Here is a 26281-nt window from a genome sequence, read left to right on the forward strand (position 1 = left end):
TAATTTCAGGTGACAAGTCTATGATCAAGAGGAGATACGAGTACTTAACGGGAGATCTTAAAAGAGAACCCCAATGTTTGCACTTATATGGTATCTTCTTTGGATGCAATGCAAGACATGGTGGTGATAGAGGTACCAAGACTAGGAAAAGATGCTGCAACCAAGTCCAAGATTTCCGTGCACTTGCTGCTATTAATTTTGGAGGGAATAGTCTCTTGATTTTTTTGTTTGTATTCTATTCCTTTTTTTCACCCCTTTTCTGCATTGGCAGAAGGATAATGTGCTTTTAGGTTTTGTCAAATAATGTTTTCTTTCAAGTTTTGAGAATAGTTGTCGAATGAAATTTGGATTAATAAATATTACAGAAGTATCATTCCCGCTCTTTGCGCACGTGCATAATTTTTACTTAGCTTATAAGTGTTGGGGCTCAATTCTCAAATTATGATATATAAATCTTTAGGCTCTTATATATTGGCAATTTAAAGCTGTTACAAAATGTGACAAATGTGGAGATTTAAACCTTTTAAAATAATAAATAAATTGTGGAGGTTTATGCCCTTTAGGAAGTGAGAAATATTGTGGAGGTCTTTAAGTGACAAAAAGTCAAACATATTGTGGGGGTTAGTAAACTTCCAGAAATACAATATTTGTGGGGGTTTAAAACCTCCAGAAAGTGTAACATTTGTGGGGGTCTAGAACCTCCAAAAAAGATTCCAACAAATTTGTGGCACTGCACAAAAACCCCCCACAAACTATGTTGTGGCGAAGACAAAATTGGAGGTTTGGGTGAATGCCACAAATATCTTTTGTGGGGGTCAAAGACCTCCATAATATGAAAATATGACCTCCACAAAATGCCTGAATTTTTGTAGTGAGAGGAGCCTAGCTAGTAAAGAATGCAACTTTAAGTTTGAATAAAAGTAACAATCAATCCAACCAATATTGTTGAGTAAAACCAAATTTCTTTGTCAATTAGGATTGATTTCTATTAGATGTTCGGTCACATGTTAATTGTGAATGCAAAATGCACATCAACATGGATAGCAAAGTTTTGATAATAACTTTAATTTTTTTCTATTTGAATGAGGTAATTTTTTATTTTAGCATTAGAATAAGTATTTTAAATTTATTTTGATATGTTACTTTTGGTTACATGACACAATCAAGGGTGTGTGTATATATGTATATGTATATGCATGAGCACAATTTATGCTATTAAATTCATTTTCTCCTTGTGTCTCTTGCATGAGTATATATTTTATTCTCTCTCCTTGCTTTGGCATTACGAGCGACTATCACGTTGATTTTCATTCTACGTCTACCATTTGAGGTTATTTTTATCCACACTTAACATGATTTTGCCTTCATTTAGAGGAGTCTAGTAAAAGATGCAACTGTCAAGTTTGAATAAAAGTAAAAATCAATCCAAAATAATTTAAAACAAATTTCTTTGTCAATCCAAACTTAGGATTGGTTTCAACTACATGTTTAGGTTCACATATTATTTGTGAATGCAAAATGGATAGCAAAGTTTTGATGATAAGTTTAGTTTTCTTCTATTTGAATGATGTAATTTTTAATTTTATAATTAAAATAATTCAAAATTATTTTTATATTTTACTTTTTGTTACTTGACATAATCGAGGGTATATATATATATAGGGTTTATCGTTTCTCAAGTTGCTTGAGATAATCTTATCTCCGGCTACTAAATCATAACCGTACAAAGATGGATCAATGGAGATAAAGGAAAATAGAGAAAAATGGAATCATAATCATTCAAAGGTGAATCAATTAATATAAGGAAATAAATAAATAAAACGACGTAGTTTTGGGGTAGCCGTAGATAAACTTATCTCAAGCTGATTGGGAAATATTTTTTCCTATATATATATATATATATATATATATATATATATATATATCGAGAAAAACATCTATTCTTTTAAAGGATATAAACTTATATCCTTTTAGATCCTAACCGTTGATTTCTGTCCATCAACGGTTATAATCTATTGGGTCAAACTTAATGGGCCAAATTTATTATTAATTAATTAATAATTTTGATCCAATAAATTATAACCGTTAATGGACGGAAATCAACGGTTAGGATCGAAAAGGATATAAGCTTATATCCTTTAAAATGACAGATGTTATTCCCATATATATATATATATATATAGGATTTGTCAGATATAATATAACTTGATGTAAGATTTGGTGCGATAAAAATTTTGGGTTTGATGTTTATCATTTTAAATGACATAAGTTATGTCATTTTAGGAGAGAGATAGACACAGAAAAACGGAAATCATGGGAGAGAGAAAATGAGTGGTTTTTTTAATTTAAAATTCAAATTTTCTATGTCTGTATCTCTCTTAAAATGACATAATTTTCTGTCATTTAAAATGACAAACACTTTTCCCAAAAATAATTTGCACTATATACTCTCAGAAATACATAGTACAAATGTTAAAGTTGTTCTTTTTCTCTCTTTAGAATTATAACTATGTATTCCAGGGAATACATAATTATAATGTTAAAATTATTTTTTTTCTCTTTAAGTTACTTGACAATGTCTGAAAAGTTGTTTAGAAGAGAGAGCAAAAATAATTTTAATATTATAACTATATATTCGCAGGAATACATAGTTATAAGTTTGAAAAGAGAAAAAAAATAACTTTAACATTTGTACTATATGTTCTCGAAAATACATAATACAAATTTTTTTACCGCATCAAACCTTATATCAAGTGACATTACAAATCTTTTATATATATATATATATATGTGTGTGTGTGTGTATATATATATAATCACAATTCATGCTATATATTAAGGGTAAAAGATTTCTCCAATCAATGAAGATAAATTATCTCCAGTGAGCTCAAAACGATGTTGTTTTGTTGCAGAAATCAAGATATTTTTGTAATTCTAATTTATTGCAGGGTTATATTAGTATTTATTATTATAATTTTTTAATCTTACAATCCAAAACGACATTGTTTTGGACTCATTGGAGATAATTTTATCTCCGGTGACTAGAGAAATATTTTTCCCATATATTAAAATAACCTTCTCCTTGTTTCTCTTAGCGTTATGAGTGACTATCGTGTTGATTTTCATTCTTCCATTTTAGGTAGCTTTTATCCACACTAAACATTTTTGCCTTCAATTAAGTGGAGAAAAGTAAAGTATGCAACCATCAAGTTTAAACAAAAGTAAAAATCAATCCAACCAATATTGGTTGAGTTAAAACAATTTTCTTTGTCAATCCAAATTTTGGGGTGATTCCTATTAGATGTTTGGGTTCAAATGTTATTTCTGAATGCAAAACTCACATTTATATGGATAGCAAAGTTTTGATGATAAGTTTAGTTATTTTAATTATTATTTGAATGATGTAGTTTTTAATTTTATAATTAAAATATTTTAAAAATATTTTTATATATTACTTTCTATTGTTTAATGCAATCGAGGGTATATATATATATATATATATATATATATATATATATATATATATATGAGCGCACAATTCATGCTATTAAATTCAATTTCTCTTTACCTCTTGGGCATGTAGATATTTTTCTCCCTCTCTTTCCTTTGGCGTTACAAGCCATTGTCACAGATTTTTTATTTTTTTTTAGAATTAAAATCTGCCATTGTCACAGATTTTAATTCTACCATTTTAGGTGATTTCTATTCACACTAAAAGATTTTGCTTTTAATCAAGAGGAGTCCAGTAAAGGATGCAACCGTCAAGTTTGAAAAAAGCCAGCCAATATTGGTTAAGTTAAAACAAATTTCTTTGTGAATCCAAACTTTGGATTGATTTCTTTGTGAATGCAAAATGCACATCAACAGGGATAGCAAAGTTTTGATGATAAGTTTAGGTTTTTCCATTTTAATGATGTAATTTTTAATTTTAACATTTAATTAAATATTTTAAATTTATTTTACTATTCTACTTTTTGTTGCATAATGCAATAGATGGTATATATATATATATATATATATATATGAGGCAGGTTATATTTACAAACTTTTTTGTTTACAAACTCTTACAAATTACACTATCTTCTCCCTGGAGAACACTAGTTACGCTATATTCTCCCGGGAGAAGATAGTGTAATTTGTAAAAAAATTCAAAAGAAATTTATAAATGGATCATTCCCATATATATATATATATATATATATATATATATATATATATATATATGAGCATGATTCATGCTATTAAATTCGCATTCTCTTTGTCTTTGCACACATAAATTTTTCTCTCTCTCTTTCCTTTGTACTATCACATTGATTATCATTCGACCATTTTAGGTGATTTTTATGCACATTTAACAGTTTTACCTTTAACTAAGAGGAGTCTAGTAAAGGATGCTACCATTAGGTTTGAGCAAAAATAAAAATCTTCATGTTCATGTTTGGGTTGATATTCATTAAATTTTCAGGCTGTCATGTTTGGGAATTCAAAATGCACATCAATACGGTTAACAAAGTTTTGATGATATGTTTAGGTTTATTCTATTTGAATGACAAAATTTCTTATCACATAGATCATATTTATATTTTCATTAATATTTTACCCATAAAATAAAAAATATTATAATAATCCATTTTTTTTAAAAATAAAAATAAAAATGTTTTTATACTATAAAGTGAAAATTATTTATTTTACATTTCCACCAGTTAAAGCTCAATTTTAAAGAAAAATTAAACGGAATTACACTTTTAACTAAGTTGTTATATGACTCTAAACTACTTTACAATGAACATTAATACCAAGAAACTAAAAAAAAATATCTTAAATAATGCCTTGTGAGTTGTAAGATATCTATTTCTTATAAAATACTTTACTATTACATTTATATTAGTATTTATTATAAAGAGTTGTAAAATAAATTTAGTATAAATTATTTTGTTATATCCTAAGGAGGTTATTGTAGTTTTATTATTATTATTATTCATATCCAATGGGTATTTTCTTGCCAACGTATTTTATCGAAGTAGTTTGTGTCCACTTTTCAAATTTTGTCTTTGCATTTGACAAGGACTTTATTTATTTATTTTTAGTATTCTCAGTTTCCAGCTAACTTTCAGTCCTAGACATAAATTGGATGCGAAGCAACCGCTAGAGTTGCTATTAATTAATTAAATGTGTGATAAACTATGAAAGATCATTCAAAATCCAATGAAGCCATGGACCACACTCTGAGGACGAGATCTACACGAAAACGAGCCCCTAGGGAGTAGAGATCTAATGCTGTTTATATTTTATTTTATAATGTCTCACATTTTTATTAATTGAGATGTGCAAGTGGTGAGATTTATTTATATTTTTTCTTTATTTTCTATCCTCTCTTTTATACATGTGAGTGTAAAAAAGATAAACAATTTCCTAAAAATATTGGTGCTTGGTAATTACAAAATATTGTTAATATATATTTTGTCTTCACACGTAACACTTATTTTTACTTCAATATTTATATAATTAATGAGATAAGTTATTTTATCTACTTTTTTTCTCTCTATCTTTGTCTACCATTCTCTAATATCGTTAGATTATAATCTAAAAAAAAAGGAAAAATAAATGTTAATTAAGTTGTTGATATAATGATCTTTTAGAATGATAGACAGAAAAAAAGAATAGATAGAATAATTTATCCCATAATTAATTATTTTAGTTGCAATCATTTTAACTTGCTCATATTAAAGGAACTTAATACTTAAATTTTCCGTTGTTTACGAGAGGCACCTGTACCTGTGGTTTGTGGCTGCGCACGTCACTTTGATGCTAAGTTCTCGCTAAAACCTCTGCAGCAACAAACCACAGGGTTTTGTAAAGTGTTCTCTTTTCAAAATGGGGTTTACAGTAATTATAATCAATTAATCAATTACTGTTTCATTATAAAAGGAGTGTGTGTGAGGAAGAAGAATCACAAGGCTGCGTTTGGCTTCCACACGACAAGGATGGGTCAGGCATTTCGTCGAGCAACTGGAAGAATACGAGCAGCATCCGAAGTTGACACTTCACACTTGTCTAAAACAAAGACCGCCGTCGATCGACGACCTCCGCCGAATGTTGCCGCCGACATGGGGGCGGAGATCTCGAAGGCCGCCGAACAAGACGCACGGGACGCTGGTAAGTCTCTCTCTCTCTCTCTCTCTCTCTCTGTGTGTGTGTGTGTGTGTGCGTGCGCGCTTGGGTTTAAGGTTTTTGGCTGGGAGGTTAGGGTTATGCGAGATTGCAAGAAATTTTGCTCCTTTCACATAATTTCGTTCTTAGAAAACCAAAAACGTTCGTGGGTGCCTCAGGAATCAAGGTGGGTAATAAGGGATATGTTGGGGAAATCGTAAATAAGGCCCAGAACAATGTGGGGGGTTTGTGAATATCATTATTTAAGTTGAAAATTTTGCTTTTGGAATTCATATCTTTGTACCCACAAAGGAATTGATATCCTTGCCTTAGGGCATGCTTGGTTCAGCTGAAAATAGGATAAGTAGAAAAGAGGGTAAGTGAAAAGTTTGGGGAAAAGAAAAAAAATAAAATTGCTTGTTGCAATCAAATTGTGGGATGGTGAAAAATGGAGTGCAACATAGTTTCACTCCTACCTCAAAAAATTTAGTTTCTCCTTAATATTAAGAAATGGAGCTGGAAGTAAATTTTCAATTGTTCACCCATTTCCACCCCCTAACAAGCAGCAACCTAGCCAAAATTAAAATCTTCCATTCCACTTAATTTTCGATTCTTATTTTCCATCTTGTCTACTGAGCATACCATTATATTTTGTGGTCTTACTAGCTATAGGTATTACTTTATCCGTGAAGATTCCCTTTATCTTAATTTGTATCTGTTCGCAAAAGGCCTACATATTGCTTATAATTTTGGTGTTTGTGTGAGGTTTTATAATGCTACTATGATTGTTCATTGTGGTTGATAGTGTTTTTATTGTTCTGGGCTTAAGATGATCAACCTAGAGTTAATGTTGACAACATCTTGGAAGAAAGAGATCCCAAATTTGATGCTATGCTTGGTCAAATGGTTGGTAGAATTACATCAAAGCCTGGGGGGAAACCTGAGATGGGTGAGGTGAGTTTATGGAAGTTTCTTATACTTCTTATGTAGAGTTGAACTTCATACATAAATGTTATAATTTTGTAAGTAATATATCCTTATCTATTTCAATGTTTATGCTGTAACTCTAACATTTGACATCGTTCTGTTCTTCACCCTTTCCGGTGAAACTGTATTAGAGTTGAATATTCAGTACTATCAAATGTTGATCTTTATATGCTGGCTTTGAAGAATATATTATTGTCATTGAAGACCGAGGAAATCCCATTTCTGTTTATTGGCTTGTTAGTCTTCTGTAAGATGAAATGAAATCTGTCAAACTAATTCTTCCTTTGACTGTATATTATGGATTGACATTTGCTTAAAATACTTTGTTGTTGTATACTTTTGTGTTTACATACTAATAAACCTTTGGAAATCTTACCCTGTCTCGCTGTTCTTCATCATCAATGCTGGATTTATGGTTTCTGTTATTCTTTACTCATGTTACTAGGATGGTGCCATGGGAACCTAACTAATTTGATTAATCTTTGCAATGCACTTGGTGTATGTTTTGATTAGCTTATTTTAGAGAAATAAACACTTCTTCTTTGGAGGCTTTCTGAGGGAGCTTTTGAGAAAAAAGTGATTATTTCCCTGGTAATGAACTTTCCCAGACATGCTATTATTAGTCCTCTATATTATGCATTAGTTTAAAGAATGCTGTCCTCTACAATGACTAGCAAAATTTCAATGGTCTAAGTTTTGCTTTTTACTTTTTAATGTGTATTTTACCAAGACAAGCTCATCTTAAAGTTTGATAATATTGTTACAGGCCTCTCTGGTTGAAAAGTATAATAGGCCCATGCCAAAATTGCGAAATACAAAACCAGAGTCTGGCAAATATGAGGAAAGACCGGTTCCTGCAGGAACTTTAAATATAGCACAGTTGCGACATGTCATCCTCTTGCATGAAGGCAAGGCTGATGATCACGATGGCCCCATGGATGTTCATCAGATTGCTAAAAAATTCCAGGTCGATGTCGTTCAGATTCAGAGGATCTTGCAATTCTTATCACAACCTCCAGAAGGTAGCAATCAAGATAAGAACAAAACGACGAGATAAATTGCATTATCAGCATTGCTAACTGGTTCCTGTCTGAAAAAGGGATATTTTAAGTACATTTGAAGTGTGGACGAAGTCTAGCCCATTGAAAAATGTAGTAGTTATCTTCAACAGAAAAGGGAATATCAAAGTCTGGCCTCGGGTCTTTATTGACTTGTAATTGACTATATTAAGAAGTGTTTGTGCGGCCCACGGATTTTGTCAGGACATCTTAATATCAACAATTGAATTTCTCCTTGTGATGGAAATTAACTTTGGAGAGAGTGGGTTACAATAAGGGTTTTGTAACCCAACACTTAGTTTTTGTTTGTTCATTTTCAATGATTACCAACAATCATTTTATTCAAGTCTCTGTCTCTAATAAAACAGGAGCAAATTGAGTATTTGCTTTGCAATACATAGCATGTTTTGTATTCACTGTAATTTCTTTCAGATTTGCAGACGTTTGGCCTTATTTCTTATAGCAGATTTATGTCCTTAAAGTATCTGATTGAGTTTATCAGTACAAATTGAAGCTTTGCATAAAGCAGATCTTGAAGTTATCAATGACCAAATCCATTTATCTTACTTTTGCTGAACTCTTTTACATCAATTCATCAATTAATTGATTAATCTGATCGAGCTGGGCAAGATAACAAAAGCGATAAAATTCTTCCTATACAATTCAAATTACTGATTAAACCAAAACAATCCCTTACCAATTAATCCATGTACTTTGCTAATCATTTATCCGACTCTAAAGCTTCACAGCTAGATAAAAACTAATATTAATCATGTTGAACTTTAAATGCATTTGCAGTGTATGCAAAATCCCAACCCCCATAAAGTGGACAGAAAGACCCATTTTGAACCGTTTGGCATAAATGTGGAATTCAAAATCACGTTAACAAGAATAACACCCTCATTCCTCAACGGCTGAAGCTCAACGTTTAGATTAAAGGAAAATAGGTCTTACTCTGTGATAGGTCTTGTCTTTTATCTTAATCTATTTTTCATCTTAAAAGAGAAATAGAATCTTATCAACTTTATCATTTGCTTCGTGCTGCCTTTCTATTATGAAGGAATTAATTTTTGAAGTTAAAAAGAATGAGATAAAAAAATTAAAAAGAATTCATCTCTCCCCACCCCCATCTCTGAAGTGTAAAAAATCAAGTCAAAAGAGACTCAAGCCAATCTGATGTCAATTCATATGCAACAAATGTTACAGCACTAGCTGGTGCAGCTTTAACAGTTGATGGGACTATCCCCTTATATAGACCAGCCCAACCCTCCGCCTTTAATATCCGTTTCAAGGCATCAAACATGTTTCTGTATGCACGATGTTCAACCCGAGCTCCATATCTTGGATGCCTTTGTAGACCTTCAATCTGCAGCAAACAAAGAATGGGGTTCAATGACTATATCCACATGAAGTCATGGACAGAATAACAACTTATACCACCATCAATTAACCAGTATGAAGCCAATAAAATACAAGTTTACTTTTTTTCTTTTCTCAACATTCTAAAATGTACCTGAAATCTTTTCTTGACCACATCAAGGGGATGACAGACAAGCTTGGCACATGTTCCTGATGCCAACCCACACAGGAAAAGCTGAAAGCTAGAGAGGCTATCTTCTGTGGCAGTATTTGCATATTGACCACGGTTCCACGCCTACAATTTTACCAATTATTATATTCATAGCAGAAGAATAGGTATCAGAGAACTGCTAACCAAAAGGTGAACATGATTAATTGCTCAGACTCGAGTTTAGAATTAATACAAACTGCTGTATAGCTTCTTTGTTAGTGCAAATAGCTAGAGCAAAAATAATGACAGGCTTATATAGAGCCAATAGTGTTCATGTCCATAAGCCCAGAAATCCAGAATGGCAGCTTGTGCAACAGGTAAGAACAATCTTATTAAAACCGACCCGATCATTGACCCGATCGAGGTAACGGGTCACTGGTTCAATCAGTGGGTCACTGATTGAATTGCATACCCGGTAATTATATACAATTCTACAATTTATATTAAAAAATTATAAACATACTCAAATATCTAAAAAAATTAATAAAAATTTCAAATATTTTAATATAAAAAATAATAAATCACTCATTATTATCCAATAAAAGATCAAACAAAAATATAATGATCGCGATATAGGACTTCAGGTTCAGTAAATGACATCTCTAACTATAAATCAAATCAGAATTTTCTGAATAGTGCATAATTGAGATAATATTAGTGATGTAGGTACACAACCTATGTAAGTCAATAAGCAAAAAATACTCAAATATGTCGATTATGATTGTTTTTTGAAAAAAAAAATTGGAATTTTTTTTTTGGGACCGTGCCGAGTCACCGGTTTTCACAAAAACTGGCCAGGTCGCACCGGTTATGATGCATGGCCGGTCCGTTGTTTCAACAGGACCGGTTATATGATCAGTTTGCCGGTTCGCGGGTCCGGTCCGATTTTATTAACATTGGGTAAGAATCTAAAATGAAATGGAGATTCAAACATGCACTTAACAAGTGAAGCACACATAGAGCAACCCTCGTAACCAAACAAGAACTCATCATAACAAAAGGGATTGATAATAACTTGCTGGAGCATCTTGTGTCATTCTAATTTTTCTATAATCTTTTAACTTCAAGATTGCAAAATGATGGAACGACACAAGGCAAAATAGGCTAGAATAACCAGTGATGCAGAATATAAGAGAGCCAACCAGTTCACCTTAATTATGTATGCCGGCCTTAATTATGTCAACTAAAGATGAATGACATGTTAAGTAGTAGGGCTGAAATTTTACCATGGTCCAACGTTTAAATGTATCATAGGTGCCGAATTGTAGTCCTGCATAAGGTATAATCTCAACTAGTGTTGGTGACAATCCAGCATACAAGCCTTGGAAGCCACGAGTTTGGATAATATCAATGAATGCTGACCTCATGTTTGGATAAACCTAAATGGTGAAAAAGTATTAGCATAGAACAGTTACAAAACTAACTCCACAAGAACCACAGCAGCCTCAGACTATGCATTCAATGTTAGTTAATATTGTCAAGAGCCAGGAGTTGAGTTTTTTTTTTCTTTAACTCTTTGCAGGGTAAAACACAAATAAAGCTAATTAATGAGGTACCACCTAACACTTAATTTGAGGCAAGGATCATAATTATATAACCCTGTCACCAGTTAAGCTCAAAACCTGGCAACAGATTTTGGGCGCCCCTTTCATGTCATTGCAACAAACAGCCCTGTTGCGGTGCCCCTATAGGCATTTGATCAGCAAACTTTAGGGCTTAACCTAGCTTCTAGGCCATTAAAAATCATACATGATATCTGACAAATTCTGATGTGAAACACCACTAATTAGACAAGAAGGAAGCAAATGTGAACACTCCCACCCTAAAATTGGCAAAGAGAATTAACCAAAAGCATAACATTGATATAAAACTTCCATGCACAAAGGACAGAATGTAGACCTTTTTTTTTTTTTTTTTGGTAAACAAAAATGTAGACCTTATTTAACCTTGATCCTTTTATAATGTTTATACCTTTGGTTCTCCCTGAGAAGCTAATATGGTTCGGAGAAGATCAAAGGGATATGACCCTAAAGTAGCTGCACACCCAGCTAAAGCCCCACTCATATAGGATAGATAAGGGCTCAAATTAATGTGATTCTCTGCAGCAATAGAAAGCAAAGCGATAAACAAAATAAACATAAAACAGGAAATTTCTTAGTAACTAATATCTCTAAAGCGCACATGGACACAGGATTTGACCTGCCATATAAACAGTACATACACCCATTAACTACAGACACCATTCTCCCCTAAATTCCATATTAAATAAATTAGTAAATTGTACCCAAAAAAAAAATTTAATAAAATGAAGTGTAAATTTAGCATTATACTGTAATGAATATGGAAAGCTCATAGATCTACATATTTGAAGTTATAGCTGATAATGTTGTGATGAAACCCCACCAGACTCAACAAAAAATTCAGTAGACATAGTACACCTAGGAGATAAATCATAAATTCACTTTGCTCATCAAGCTAAAATGTTAGGCCACTTAATAACAATTGAAATACAAAGTGGGATACCTGTTTTGGAAGAACCAGAGGCTAAAGTCTTCAACTTGTGTAAAACAGTAAATTGTATAGCTGTATATGGCATAACCATGAGCAAAGCTGGCACATTGCCCCTCCAAAAACCCTGTAACATATCAAATAAAAAAGGGTAATACACATTTTCCCCAGAAAAAGGGTTGACAGGAAACTTCTACAAGACATTTTAAAGAATTCAAGCACTATGCATATACTAATGTCAGCAACAGGCGGCAGCCAATTGGTACCTTTTCAAGGGATATATGAATCAGCGCCAGATTACTAATGGGGAGAAAGTAAAGTATGGGCAAAATTAAAAATTAATTATAGAAGCTGAGTTATTCTACCCGAATGCCTTCTTCTCTAAAAATATCTTTGCTTGCTTGAATTATGCCAGTATATTTTGATGTTGTAGACGAATCCTTGCGTATTAAAGACCACGAAGAAGTGGGCTCTAGTTGAACCTGTCAATGAATGTGAATAGCAGTTTATTTCAGCTCACTGCTCACCTTGATATTGGAGCAGGCAACAATGAACAGCCATGAACACAAGAACCCAAAATCTCATGCAAAACTTGGAAACATTAACACACATAGTACAGCCCTTGTGTCAATGCAAGCATCCTGAAGTCACATGATTTTTAAGTAATATGATGCCAATCACCGAGAAATGCCTGATATATTAAGTAAATTGAAAGCCTTTCGGTCACCCTGAATGAATATAAAAAAATTTAATAGTCAATAGGCCCTTTCATCTAAGGGTATGTGGAAAAGAAGAAAAAAATGACATGTAACCCTATTTCCAACCAGACATGTAAAATAAAATTAGCTTTATATTCAGAATCTCCAGAAGTCTAGCAGACAATGCACATCATACCCCATATATTTGACACCAGAATGTGTAAATTGTGAGATCCAAGATTGCATTCAAGCAAGTGCTAGATAGCCACACTCCTTCAAAATATTAATGAAAGTTAAACTGTAAGTAAGCCCCATCATGTCAAGTAAATCAGCTCTCTATCTTAATGCTCCCTCTCTCCTCTCTCATCAACATTAATTTATCCACTTAAATGAGACATGAGAGAGGAACCATTCCGTAACCAGTCACTCTTAATGAAGTTTCCAAACTTTCATCAAACTCTATATCATCCAACAGTGCTAGAGGAGGCAAATTTTATTTTTCTTTTTTCTTTTTCTAAAAAAAGAAATATTTTTATTCTCAATTCAATACCGTCTTTTGAACTTTTAAATCTTTGGCATACAGAATCCAACACAACCCCACCTTTCCTTAAATAACAATAAAAACCCCGTAAATGGTGGTGGGAGTGCAATAAGAAGAAAACACAGAGATCAATTTGAAATTCTCAATCATGATAAAAAACAAACCTGGAACCTAATCTTAATAACATCAAGGGGTGATGTAACTGTCCGTGATATACCACCCGAAATAGCCCCAGCTGAGGCATCAATCATTGCCCTCTTCATCTGGCTTGGCTCCTCCTCCTCCATTGCCAATAACACCCTTCCCTTTCCAACTACAACCTGCAAAGCAAAATTCACACATAGCAATAAACTCCACAACTACCCCCAAAAAAAAAAAAAAAAGCAAACGTAATAAGGTGAAACCCTTCATAAATGCACAAGAAAAATTTAGGGTTTTCATAAAATTTTGCAGAAGTGAGGAGAATTAGCACAAAGGGCATAGGGTGAAAGAGAAAAAGCAGCAATCTTTGGGGAAAATACCAGATGGGGAAGGAGGCAATGGAGAAGAGAACAGACATTGGAGTTTTAGAGAGAGAAAGGGAAAAGAGTTGTTATTGTTGCCGCCTTTTTTGATTGACAAGATTTGAGGCGACTACTTCTCTCCTCTTCCCTCTGAGGCTTTGCAGGAATTTAGCAGAGTCCGAGGCAGACAACAGTTATTTAGTTTTTAATACTAAAATAGAATATCCTGGTTTTTTCCTTAAAAAAACAAGAAATATATTTGGACAGAGAGATTCTAGGGATGAAATCAAGGGGTGGATCCTCTTATGTGAAAAGTGATTATGTGGTCATGTTATTTAATCACAACCATTTATTGATAATGATATAAGAGAGAGAGAAAATTGTATAATTTTTAAATGAATGATTATGATCAAATAACATGACCACATGATCACTTTTCCACATAAGAGGATCTGCTCTCCTGTGTGATTGTCTTGTTTTGGTTTTTTTTTTTTTTGGAATAATTAACAAAATAGGTAACTTTTTATTTTAAAAGTTAAAAGTCAAAATATAAAAGATAAAAATGTTTATCTTTTCAAATGACACAATTTATGTCATTTTACTCTCACAAAGAAGTGGGATTCATATCTTTATTTTTTTTTGTTCACTCTCTCTCCTCTTTTATCTATCTCTTTCTCTCACTTGAAATGACATAACGTTACATCCTTTTAAAATGACACACACTTTTTCCAATATAAAATAAATATAACTCAGATATATTCTTTAAATTTGATTTTAAAAATTAAAACATAATTATAATTTTAAAATTATTTTTACAAAATGAGCCGTATTAAATAATTTTTTTCATTTTTATTTTTAAAAATTAAAAAACTTTTTGAAAATCAGAATTTAAACATGCCCCAACTTTTGCTTTTTCTTTGTCTCACACTCTGTTTGGTTTCCATTTATACCATAAGGTCAATAGTTTCTCTTTGGTATTTAGAGTCTAAACATGATATTTAGAGTCAAGGTTAGAATTTTTTTTTTCTCTTTGGTAACGACTGATTTGTTATTTTTGGTAATAAGAAAAATTATTTGCCTAAGAAGAAAAAAAAATGAATTTATTAATTGAAGTCATCCTAAAAACAAACATATTCTATCATACTCAATAGAAAATCACGTTACCCTCCAATAGTATTAGATCCTTTAATGCTAAAAAAATATCAAAGTAGGATGTCATTAGTATGATGTGAGGATTAAATCCATAATCAAGAAAATCATCTCCTTTGTTTTTTGTAGAAAATATTTTAATGCATGAGCATATGATCCAAATATTTGAGAGTTTTAGTTTACAAAAAAAAAATTAAAAAAATTGAGAGTTTTTGACTCAAAACTTTTTTGTTAATACAAATAAGCTAATGTGGAAATGCACTTAATTATACATCTAACTGCCTTAATATCATTTTTATATATCTTTCAATCGCTGAATAGTTTATTGGCATCGCTGAAAATTTTAAGATCTTATTTGCATGATTCAATCATTTCATTAACCTTTAATTAAACTAGTAGCTATGAAAATCGACACAGCAGTGTTCCATGAAAAAGTCAATTCTTCATAAACTTTTATATAAGAAATTAAATATAATAAAAGCATCTATTATAAACCAGCATATTCGAGGGAAAAAAGAACAAAAAAAAAGAGAGGAGATAGTTACACTTGAAAAAAGTAACCAAACAAAACATGAGAAGGGTTACACGTCACCAGAATTTGAAGAAAGCACACTTGAAAATAATCACATCATAAAGAGAAGAGTAAATATTTTTTTTCGTTCGTTAGCAAATTTTATGATGTTTATTTTAGTCCCTAACAAATAAAAAAGACTATTCGTAATTCTTGAGAAATTCAAAATGGACTCATTTTAGTCTTTTTCAAGAATTAATATGAGTTTTTTTTTTGAATTTGTGAGGGACCACGATTTCAACTAAATGAATTCCTTTTAAATTTTTTAGGAATCACGAATAGCTTTTTTATTTGCTAGAAATTAAAGCGAATATCGTAAAATTCGCTGAGGACCAAAAAAATATTTACTCTAAGTAAAAACACCTCCAATACAAGAGAAAAAAAAAAAAAACCGAGCAATAGCATATACGACTCTTTGAGAGGTTGGGAAAGAAGAGAGAGAAATAACATCAACCTATCGCTGCATCCCATAGCAATAACCAATAAGTGAAAAAAGAGATCTTCGAAGTATATTCTTTTATATATTTTTCAATATATTCTTTTTTTAGGTAAATTTTAGGTAAGTTTTGCTAAATAAAGAGTATGTCTAAGTCATTTAATGAAATTTACCTCTTAATACAGAATGTGTTAAAAAGAGTGTTTGTTAATATTTCACGAAGTAAAAACCCTAAGTTCTCAAAATTGTTGAATCAAGAAAAGTTATTAATATGTGATATATATTTAATATGTATCGCTATATATAATTATGTTATTAAAAATATTATTAAAAATTTAAAGTAATATATATTAAAGGGAAGAGTTATATTTACAAAATTTTTGTTTAGAATTGAATCCACTTTTGAAAATCATAAAATCCCAGATTCCTCTGATGTATCGTATAAATTGTTTGAAATGAAAAAATCAAATAATTCTCTGTGGTGGAACAAAATATATCGCGCCCCCACTCCAAATAATTTTTTTTTTTTTTTGTCCGAGGTAATCTTGTTATGTTGCCTCGGCCTTGAACGGTGCATTCTTCTTTTGAATCCGGTTTCCAGTGTCATTGTAAAGAATCTTTGTCTTGTTTTCCACATTTTTTTCTTTATTTTCTACGTTGATATATATATTAATTATCTTGCCATTTTTTCTTTTTAGTTTACTCTCAAAAGTACACTCGGTTACACTCTACGTTTCTGAGAATAGATAATATAATTTATAAAAATTTGTAAAAAAAAAAATTATAAATAGATCATTCCCCTATATTAATTCAAGGTTTGGTGTTTGTCATTTTTTTATTTTTTTGGTGGATGGGTGTTTGTCATTTAAAATGACATAAGTTATGTCATTTTAGGAGAGAGATAGACACAAAAAAATAGAAATCATGGGAGAGAGTAAGTGGGTGGTTTTTTTTAATTTAAAATTCAAATTTTCTGTATCTGTATCTCTCTAAAATGACATAACTTTCTACCATTTAAAATGACAAATATTTTTCTCATTAAATAATACAAATAAGAATTTTTCATCATTATTTATTTTTTTAAGAAACATAAATGTGCATCACACTAGAAAAGAAAAAGAATTGTGCAATAGACGAGCCTTCGATGTTTGTGCAATATGTTATTAGTTATTAAATTCATATTTTACATTATATAATGAATTGTGATATTAATATAATTATTTATTATTGTTAGACTATTTCTTTTATCAATTTGGCCCGCCGTCAGGGCACACAATTGCTCTCATACAAAACTTTGAAAAGAAAAAGAAAAGGACGTTCCTTTAGAATATAAAAAGTCTTGGCTATCTTCAAGTGATTTATTTTAAAAGAACTGTTTGATAGTTGGTTATGCATGTCACGCACATTGTGGAAATATTAGCATTTTTTTTCAAGTAGTTCAAACTGTAAATGGAAGAGATCTACATGTGAAATTAATCATAATCTAAAATATACTATTGGCAATTTATAAAAATCGTGTACGCGTAATGGACACGTAGGAAAATGATAATATCCAAGAGAATCTACAATCATTTGACCAAAACTAAGTGACTTTTATTTGAAAGAGCCGAGAGGAAGGAGGGTATGGAACTCTTACGGTTAAGAATTTTGGGATACACCACTCCAAAAGTTAGCTCAAAGGGTGGGAGTACTCTTATAAAGGTCATATTAGTTGCTCATTCAATCAATGTGGAACTATATATCTCAACACACCCCTTCATGCAAGAGCCCTTTAGACTAAAAACGTACCTTGCCGCAGGATTCATGGGTCTCCAAGTTGAACAAATTTTGAATGATACATTTGTTTAAAAAGAAAAAAAAATTGGGACTCGGATAAAAATAAAAATAAATATGTGGATTTAAATGAGATATGTTCCTCCAAGTGCCCTCCATTTTGTTTTTCATTTTAATGTGGTGCACGCTACTCGTGGAATGCGTTTCGCGCGACATGGATTTCTCGAAATCTGTGAATCTAGTTCCAATAGATTAGTATGTTCACAAGTTATTTGGTGCCACGTTTTTTAGCATTTCCCACGACATGTTATTTTCTTTTTTCCTGTAGCAAGGGAGGTAGTTTTGTAACTCGTTAAAAGGTTGATGGAGGGTCAAGAATAGGACGGTTCCACGGTAGAAAGGAACTTGTAAATGAGAAAAAAAATAAAAACATCCGGATGTTTAAGTTAGTAGTAAAATTGTCACGATAGATTATTTTACCTACTTTTTTTATTTGCATACTTTATTTATCACTCTCAAATACCGTTAGATCAGAATTTTAAGAGAAGAAAGAAATGATAAATATTATTTGAGATTATGATATAACAGTTTTGGAGGGTGGTAAGTAAGAAAAAAATATAGGTAGAATATCCTATCCCGAAATTTGTAGGCACAATTGGATCTACGAAAGCATTTAGAACGTTGTGATTTGGAATGCAATGGATCATCATCGTTTTATGTTTACCTCTTGTAGCAGCGAAGATCGAGATGATCCTTCACAATGTGATCTGGTTAGCATCCTAGTATGAACAACCACTTTGTAGAGGCTAGTTTCTCGCAGAGCTTCCATACTATCTCTTAAGAGAGAATAGAGCAGGTGTGTGGGTAATATTTCACTATCAAGAAAATGACATTACATCAGCCTCTGCAACCACAAATTAAAGACCAGGAGTCTGATTATTATAAGTGTAGAATATATATGGGTTCCAAGGAATCCTAGCCCTAAACTGAATGGGCTCTAGGTTTCTTGGGTTCTTCTTACACACTAGGCCTAATTCGACTTTAGTGAAAGGGCAAAACTCAACAATCTCCCACTTGCTCTTGAGTACAAACTTGAGCCCAAACCCAAGACCATGTAACTCACTAGTAGTCATCAACTAAAAATGTCTCATCCCTTATCTCGAGCTAGTCTGGGGATCTACTAGCTGTTATTAATCAAGGCTCTAGATAATCAACGAATGATTATTTAATTCGGGTTACTCTACTAAAAGTCCGAACTTGAACTCCGAGATTAATTACACGTATAAAACGAATATGCATTGCCCCTTTATAGAATGTCAATAATTGATTGATTAGTTTTCTGTTACTCAATCAATTATTTATTCCCTTGACTATGATAGTTTCTCTAATGGATTACATGCACTTGCCAATATCTTCAATATCCAAGTACCGAAACATATCTATGGGACATATCTTACAAATTCCATGTTGTTTATCTCATAAATACCGATAATCAAATAATTTCACTCCCAAAATACTGAGTTATTGGTCGTCAATAGGTCTGGCCTCACCCGTTGGTAAATCATAGAATGAAAGGTATTCAATTACCTGTTTATAATAAACTCGGGATTAAGAGCAATTATATAATTATGATTAACTGAAGATCTGATACCTTATGACAAAAAATAACCTTAATCAAATCTCTCTTTGATCCTTTCAATGTGAATGTTAATTCACACAAATATTTTACAATGAGTTGGACAAAATCATTTCATAAAATATTGCAGCCTCAATAAAGTGCCTAACTATATTTAACATCTGTGAACTAATTCATCAGTTGTGAGAACCAATGATCATGTCCTCGATGAAGTATCCAAATAATCATATACTCCACAATTGATCCAGACCTTAATGTTTGTAAATTGTGTGCACAAAATAATGAATAATACCTCATTAGTAAAATTACATAGTTTCATTGTCTTACTATAAAAGCACAATGAAAACAATATCTCTCACTCGCCTAATGCAAGTCTAGGATCCTCCTAAAACCTAAAGAATTAACATGCCCCTCAAATACAAGTTCAGGTAAACTCTTAGTAACTGGGTCTGCAAGATCCACCTCCAATGTTGTCTTAGTTTAGTGAAAAACTCATAACTCGAGGTCAATTTTCTTGAGTCAATATCCACTTGAAAAATAGAACTTGTGAAAGCTCTGCTTTTCAAGACTCCCACTAAAATATACCATCATATAATCTCTCATTCTTCGAAGATACTTGAGTACATGCTTAACAACAATCCAGTGTTCCTTTATGATCAGAATGGTATGTCTTACTACTCCCACTGTAGTAGATGTCTGGTTTAACGTCAAACATGGTATGCATGAGACTACTTATTGCCAAAGCATGAGATATCTTACTCATGCATTCTTCCTGTTCATGAGCTTTAGATGTTTATTCCTTAGGAAGATGAATTCCACGTCTGAGAGTTATGATTCCCCTTTTAGAATTCCCCATGTTTTGACAAGAGTTTTGTCAATGTGAGTAGCCTAAGGTGATGCCAATAATTTATTCTTCTTGTCACGTAAGAGTTTTATACAAAGAATATAATTGGTTTCCCCAGAATTTTTATATCAAAACGCTTACTCAGTCAATTCTTTATGCTCGACATTACATGTACGTTGTTTCCAATAAGGAGCATATCATCAACATAAAGTACCAGAAAAGCTATTGCCTCCCCTTGGATCCTTTACATACAAATGCACACGATTAATCAAGGTAAATTTTTTTGAAAACCTTATCAAAACTGATGTTCCATGATCTGGATGCTTACTTAAGTCCATGAAATGGACTTTCACAACTTGCATACCTTGTGTTCCTACCCATTAGCTATAAACCTTTTTTATTCAGAAAGATTATTCTGACATCCATCTCCTAAATAAAATCTCATAGTTGAGACTTGTAGCAGTAATTAACAGAATCTAGATAGACTCTAGCATTGCATCGGGCCAAAAAATTTCTCTTAATCTACAACCTCTATAAGGTGTGATGTTTTGCCTCCAAACTAGTTTTGAAGGTTTTCACCTTCCTGTCTATTATCTCTTTGTCTTATAGGTCCACATACACCCAACGGCGGACCTACATATGTTCTTATGTCTGCAATTGCAGACATTAATTTTCTAGAATATAGCTCGATTTTTCCTTCGCTTGGTTCTTGTTACAAACAAATAATTTAAAGTACTTAAAAGAAACAAGGAAGAAATTTCCTCCAAGAGAGGTAAGAAGGATCAGCATTTGGGGAAATAACTTGCTTTTGAGCTGTCACTGAAATATGATTTGAGGTGCTTGCCATAGAAGTTTGACCATTTACTGGACTCTCAGCATCAGAGGATACATCCACTGATGACAAATTGGATGAACTCCTCTCCAGTCTCTCATCTGTATCTTGTTGCAACATGTTCAATGTTTCAACCCTTGTTTCTGAGGCCAAGGCATGCTCCTTGTCATTCCTACCACCAGTGTTTAGAGCTATATGCAACGGCGGACCCACCACTAAATATGCACACACGAATACAATTTTTTGGGTCCTCCACTGCATACACCTAGTAGGTCTTACCCCTCTTGATACATTTACTAGAGACCAAACAGAGTTGAAATACAAATATTCCACCTCATGGTTCATAGTTTTGACCAACACTTGATTAAAAAATATCTTCTAGTGCATTATCGTAAATAGTGGGATCAATATCACTCAACAAGAGATAACTTTAGGATTAACAAGATTATCTCACAGTACGAATGTACTGCACTAGACCTTTATATTTACATATATTAACACACGCACAAAAAAACTAAACCCTCAAAACTAAAATATCCAGTAATATAAACAAGTACATGTGCAGAGTTTGGTTGACAATATTTTATTAATGTATTTTAAATAAAAACTTGACTCGTCCCAACATTGTTTTGGGGTCTAAACACCACTTCCAAACTTGGTCCATTCAGTAAAATCCATACAGTATGGGACATTGTAAGGGTAGATTAAGGGATGCTTAACCCAATTCTACTAGGCTTTATGGAATGTTGCCCAAAATCTCTGGCCCAATAGTGCAGGACCTAAATTATAGAAGAAATTTATAAGCCCGAAGGCCCGATTTACAGAAGAAAACATACATAGTAAATAAGGAACACATTCATAAATCATAATTAAGCATTGCTCATACACATTTTCCAAATATCTCAAGTTGAATTTGGAAACTGCACTGCAAATTTGGTGAGGGAAAAATGTTTCTGCAGTTACTGCAGATAAGTTATCTACATTTATTCCCAAAAATCCTGAAATAAATTAAAATTATAAAACTACCATAATTTCCGTTCTAAAACAACGTCGTATTGAGCTTATTGCAGATAACTTATCTGGAGTAACGGCATAAAAAACAAACTCATTTGGTAAACCAATAATAATAAGTTAATAACAATCTTCAAATGACACCAAAAATTATTAAATCCTTTTGACCCAGCAGAACAGACCACTTTTCAGCTGTACATAGAACAAACTATGTGAATGCATGGTATAAATGTAATTATGCCTAGAAAAAAAAGGTGATCAAAATAAAAGTATAAAACCGATAATGAGTACAAAGCATCTGAGGCCAATGCCACCTTTCTTGGTGTAAGTTGTTTCCATTCCATGAAATGTTTTAGTCTATAAGGATCCCAATAACTCAACTTTCCCACTTTTCATATACTTTGCAGAAAAGAAAAAAAAAGAAAAAAAATCAGTTTTCAATATGCTTCATTGATTTGCGTTCAAAAATTCTCGAACATGCAAATTGGTGCCGTGTCCAAACCGTGGCCCGGATAGAAATGCGTCGACATGATACATGCACATTACGCGTGTCTTAGTGAAGTGCAATTCGTGTTTGAGAATTTCATCGGAATGGAACAATTTCCTTTCCTTTCTACAGCTACATAATTAAGTTTCGCATTAATTATTCTTTCACGTTAACCAAACAATTTTAATTATATAAAATGACTTCAGGGTGCATCAAGTTTTACAGAATATCTTAATGATAAAGCATAAATAATAAGAGAATTATATAATAGAGGAAGATTATACTTACAACTTTTTTTTTACAATCTCTTAGAATTATATCTTAATATCGTTGATTTCTGCCAATCAACGATTATCACTTATTGTAAATTAATAATTAATTAATGAATTTAATTTATAAAAATAATAATCATTGATTGATAAAAATCAACAGTATTAAGATATAATTGTAAGTTATTATAAAAAATATATATTAAGTATAACCTTCGTCTATATAATATTACATAAAAAAAAGTTTCGAGCGGACACAATAAACTAGTGGGATCAATCAGTTTTGTTTTCTCAATCCTTCCTTCACTTTCTCTGTCCTTATTATTGTATATGTTGATTTTATCCATTAACATTATATTCATAATTTTCAAATACTAATAATAAATTAGAATTTTGCATTTGTCATATTGCATGATAAATGTAAAGTTTCCTACATATATATTGATATTTGTGCTGTATTTTTTCTTTTTATTTTAAATACGATGGATCCCACACTTATTGTCTCTATAACATGACAAGAGAATTGTCCTATAACATGATACTTGTTTTTTCAATAAATTATCTTTTAAATCCCCGACAAAAATTATAGGCAATTTTATTTTATTTTTTAAATAAATAAATTGTGATTTATCTGAAATTCAAAGAAAATCCATATTAATTTCTTAAAAAAATTAATATGAATTTAAATTTGTACAAATTATGAATCGAATTTTTTTTAAGAAAATTAGACATTGATGAGGAGGAAAAGGTACTTAACATTAATAATAATTAGAAAAAAAAAAACAGAACCACCTTTGGAAAATGGGACAGGGCAAGAAAAGAAAACGATAACTAAAAGTAAAAATAGTAATACAGAAGATACGCGTCAATAATAAACAGTACCGACCTGGAAGATTCATAAATATCTTGTTTTCCCTATAATTCTCAAACTAACATAACTTCATTATAAATGTTAATTTCAGTTGCCACCTTTACCTCCAACAAAAACACCAAACCCAACAAAATCTCTCAAATATCGTACTCTGTTTCTATTTCCTCCCTTGCTCCATAACCATGGAATACAGGACCTTAGAACTCAACATCATATCCGCTAAAGACCTCAAAGATGTTAATCTTTTCTCCAAGATGGACGCATACGCCGTCGTTTATCTCTCCGGCGACACGCTCCACCCTCAGAGTGCCACCACCCATGTTCACAAAGACGGCGGCACCAACCCCACGTGGAACTTCACCGTTAAATTCTCCGTTAACGAATCGCTGGTGCATCAGAACCGGTTATCCCTCGAGGTCAAGCTCATGTCCGACCGCACCCTCGCCGGCGACACCGTCATCGGCACCGTCCACGTCCCTCTCAAGGAACTTCTCGACAATCCCGGCGACGGCAACTCCTTCCGGCAAGTTAGTTACCAGGTGAGGAAACCCTCCGGGAAGACCCAGGGCTCGTTTAATTTCTCCTACAAGTTCGGTGAACAAGTCGCCGCTCCGGCGACGAAATCGGCGGTGAAGAAGCAGGAGCCGGTGATGGCTTATCCTCCGCCGGGGGCGGCAGCAGCGGGGAGTAGCTCGGTGCCGTATGGGGCGTCGTATCCTCCGCCGCCGCCACAATACGCCGCTGGACATGGCTACCCGCCGCCACCGCAGGCGTATGGTGGTTATCCGCAGGCACAATCGGGTTATGGTTACGGGTACCCGCAACAACCGGGTTATGGGTATCCGCAACAATCGGGTTATGGTTATCCGCAACAACCGGGTTATGGGTATCCGCAACAACCGGGTTACGGGCATGCAGCGGGTCAGAAACCTAAGAAGAACAAGTTTGGAATGGGGTTGGGAGCAGGGTTGCTTGGAGGTGCATTGGGTGGAATGTTGATTGGGGACATGGTATCTGATGCTGCTTCTTATGATGCTGGTTACGATGCTGGCTTTGATGATGCTGGATTTGATTTTTAATTTTCTAAAAGAATTATCTTGTTTTTCGGATTTCACTTTTTTTTTTTTGTTGGGGCTGTATAATGAATTAATGATGTTCTATGAGGTTGCCTTTTGGTTTTGTTGAAGTTAACCTGACTGTATATTTATCTGATATGATATATAACATGCATCCGTGTGACATGTCTTCATGCTCTCTTTGTGATTTCTTTATAATTTAAATAGTAAATATCCTTTTCGGTTCTCGATAAATTTTATGATGTCCATTTTAGTTCCTAACAAATAAAAAGGTTATTTGTGATTCTTAAAAAATTCAAAATAGATCTATTTAGTTGAAATCGTGGTCCCTCATAAATTTAAAAAAATTTATATTAGTCCCTCAAAAGGACTAAATGGATTCACTTTAAATTTTTTAGGAACCACAAATAGCTTTTTTATTTGTTAGGGACTATAGCGGGTATCGTAAAATTTGAAACCGAAAAGAGTATTTACTCTAAGTTGAAAGTTAGAACCTCTCTTGTTCTACTCGCTTTCATGGGAGTAACATATTAGCTAGTGCATTTTATGCTAAGATGAGGATGAAGCTGCATGGCAAAAATTTTCTTTTGTCCATTTTTTTAGATTTAAAAAAAAGGTTTAATGTTTCTTTAGTATTTGAAGACAATTTATTTATTTTTTTAAAAATATTTTATCGGTTCATCGTTTCCTGATTAGTTCGATTCGGGGTGAGTTTAGGATTAACGCTTTAAATTTCTCTCTCATAGATGGTAATGTGGAGGATTGAACAGATGCTCTCACTCTTATGCGTCAACTGAGCTACCATTATTTGATGAGATAATTTATCTCTAGAGAGTCAAAATGATGTCTTTTTCGATTTGAAAAAATAATAATTTAATTTTAATTTATTTTGAGGTTATATTAATTATTATCTTGATCGAAAAACATTAAATTCTTTAAAAAATTAATGATGGTTTAGTTGAACTAAGATAGCAAAAATGCCAATGACAAGCAGAGCTCCATCATTCCATATGATTAACATCTTGGGGACAATGACCATATTGTCACTTTTTGGGCAAAAATTTACCTGATTGTCACGTCTGGATATTTTTTTGCCAAAATGTCACGTCACAATCTCGCTAGTCTGACAAGCGGGAATGAGATGGACACGTGTCAGCGTCTGAATGGTCAACCATTCTCGCTAGGCTGCCCAGCTAGAATGACAGAATGCTGACACGTGGCAAAAGTACAGGCATTCTCTGGATGTCTGTACTTTTACCACGTGTCAGCATTCTGTCATTCTAGCTGGGCAGTCCAGCGATAATGGTTGAC

General features: G+C 32.7%; 3 protein-coding genes across 4 annotated transcripts; 2 read left to right on the forward strand and 1 right to left on the reverse strand.

Moving 5' to 3' along the window:
- Nucleotides 1–5786: 5786 nt before the first annotated feature.
- LOC133313241 (uncharacterized) lies at nucleotides 5787–8639 on the forward strand. The gene is made up of 3 exons (XM_061514587.1): nucleotides 5787–6156; nucleotides 6980–7104; nucleotides 7904–8639. The coding sequence occupies exons 1-3, from the start codon at nucleotides 5985–5987 to the stop codon at nucleotides 8192–8194; spliced, it is 588 nt and encodes a 195-aa protein (XP_061370571.1). The 5' UTR covers nucleotides 5787–5984; the 3' UTR covers nucleotides 8195–8639.
- A 677-nt stretch (nucleotides 8640–9316) lies between these two features.
- On the reverse strand, nucleotides 9317–14172 carry LOC133313240 (mitochondrial thiamine diphosphate carrier 2-like). 2 transcript variants are annotated; one of them, XM_061514586.1, is made up of 8 exons: nucleotides 14034–14172; nucleotides 13677–13832; nucleotides 12639–12755; nucleotides 12289–12400; nucleotides 11737–11864; nucleotides 10992–11144; nucleotides 9709–9849; nucleotides 9317–9561 (listed from the first exon to the last, which is right to left on the reverse strand). In XM_061514586.1, the coding sequence occupies exons 2-8, from the start codon at nucleotides 13797–13799 to the stop codon at nucleotides 9343–9345; spliced, it is 993 nt and encodes a 330-aa protein (XP_061370570.1). In that variant the 5' UTR covers nucleotides 13800–13832; nucleotides 14034–14172; the 3' UTR covers nucleotides 9317–9342. The 2 variants fall into 2 exon arrangements, with proteins under 2 accessions (XP_061370570.1, XP_061370569.1); XM_061514585.1 differs by having other exon boundaries at nucleotides 13677–13871; nucleotides 14034–14155.
- Nucleotides 14173–23972: 9800 nt separating this feature from the next.
- LOC133313237 (protein SRC2-like) lies at nucleotides 23973–25124 on the forward strand. The gene has a single exon (XM_061514579.1). It carries the CDS (start codon nucleotides 24077–24079, stop codon nucleotides 24971–24973), a length of 897 nt encoding a protein of 298 aa, XP_061370563.1. The 5' UTR covers nucleotides 23973–24076; the 3' UTR covers nucleotides 24974–25124.
- The last annotated feature ends 1157 nt before the right edge of the window (nucleotides 25125–26281 follow it).

Source organism: Gastrolobium bilobum, unplaced genomic scaffold, assembly GCF_033153095.1.
Source record: "Gastrolobium bilobum isolate Gb01-03AN ecotype WA unplaced genomic scaffold, APGP_CSIRO_Gbil_v1 utg3862, whole genome shotgun sequence".
In the NCBI taxonomy this organism is placed as follows: Eukaryota; Viridiplantae; Streptophyta; class Magnoliopsida; order Fabales; family Fabaceae; genus Gastrolobium; species Gastrolobium bilobum.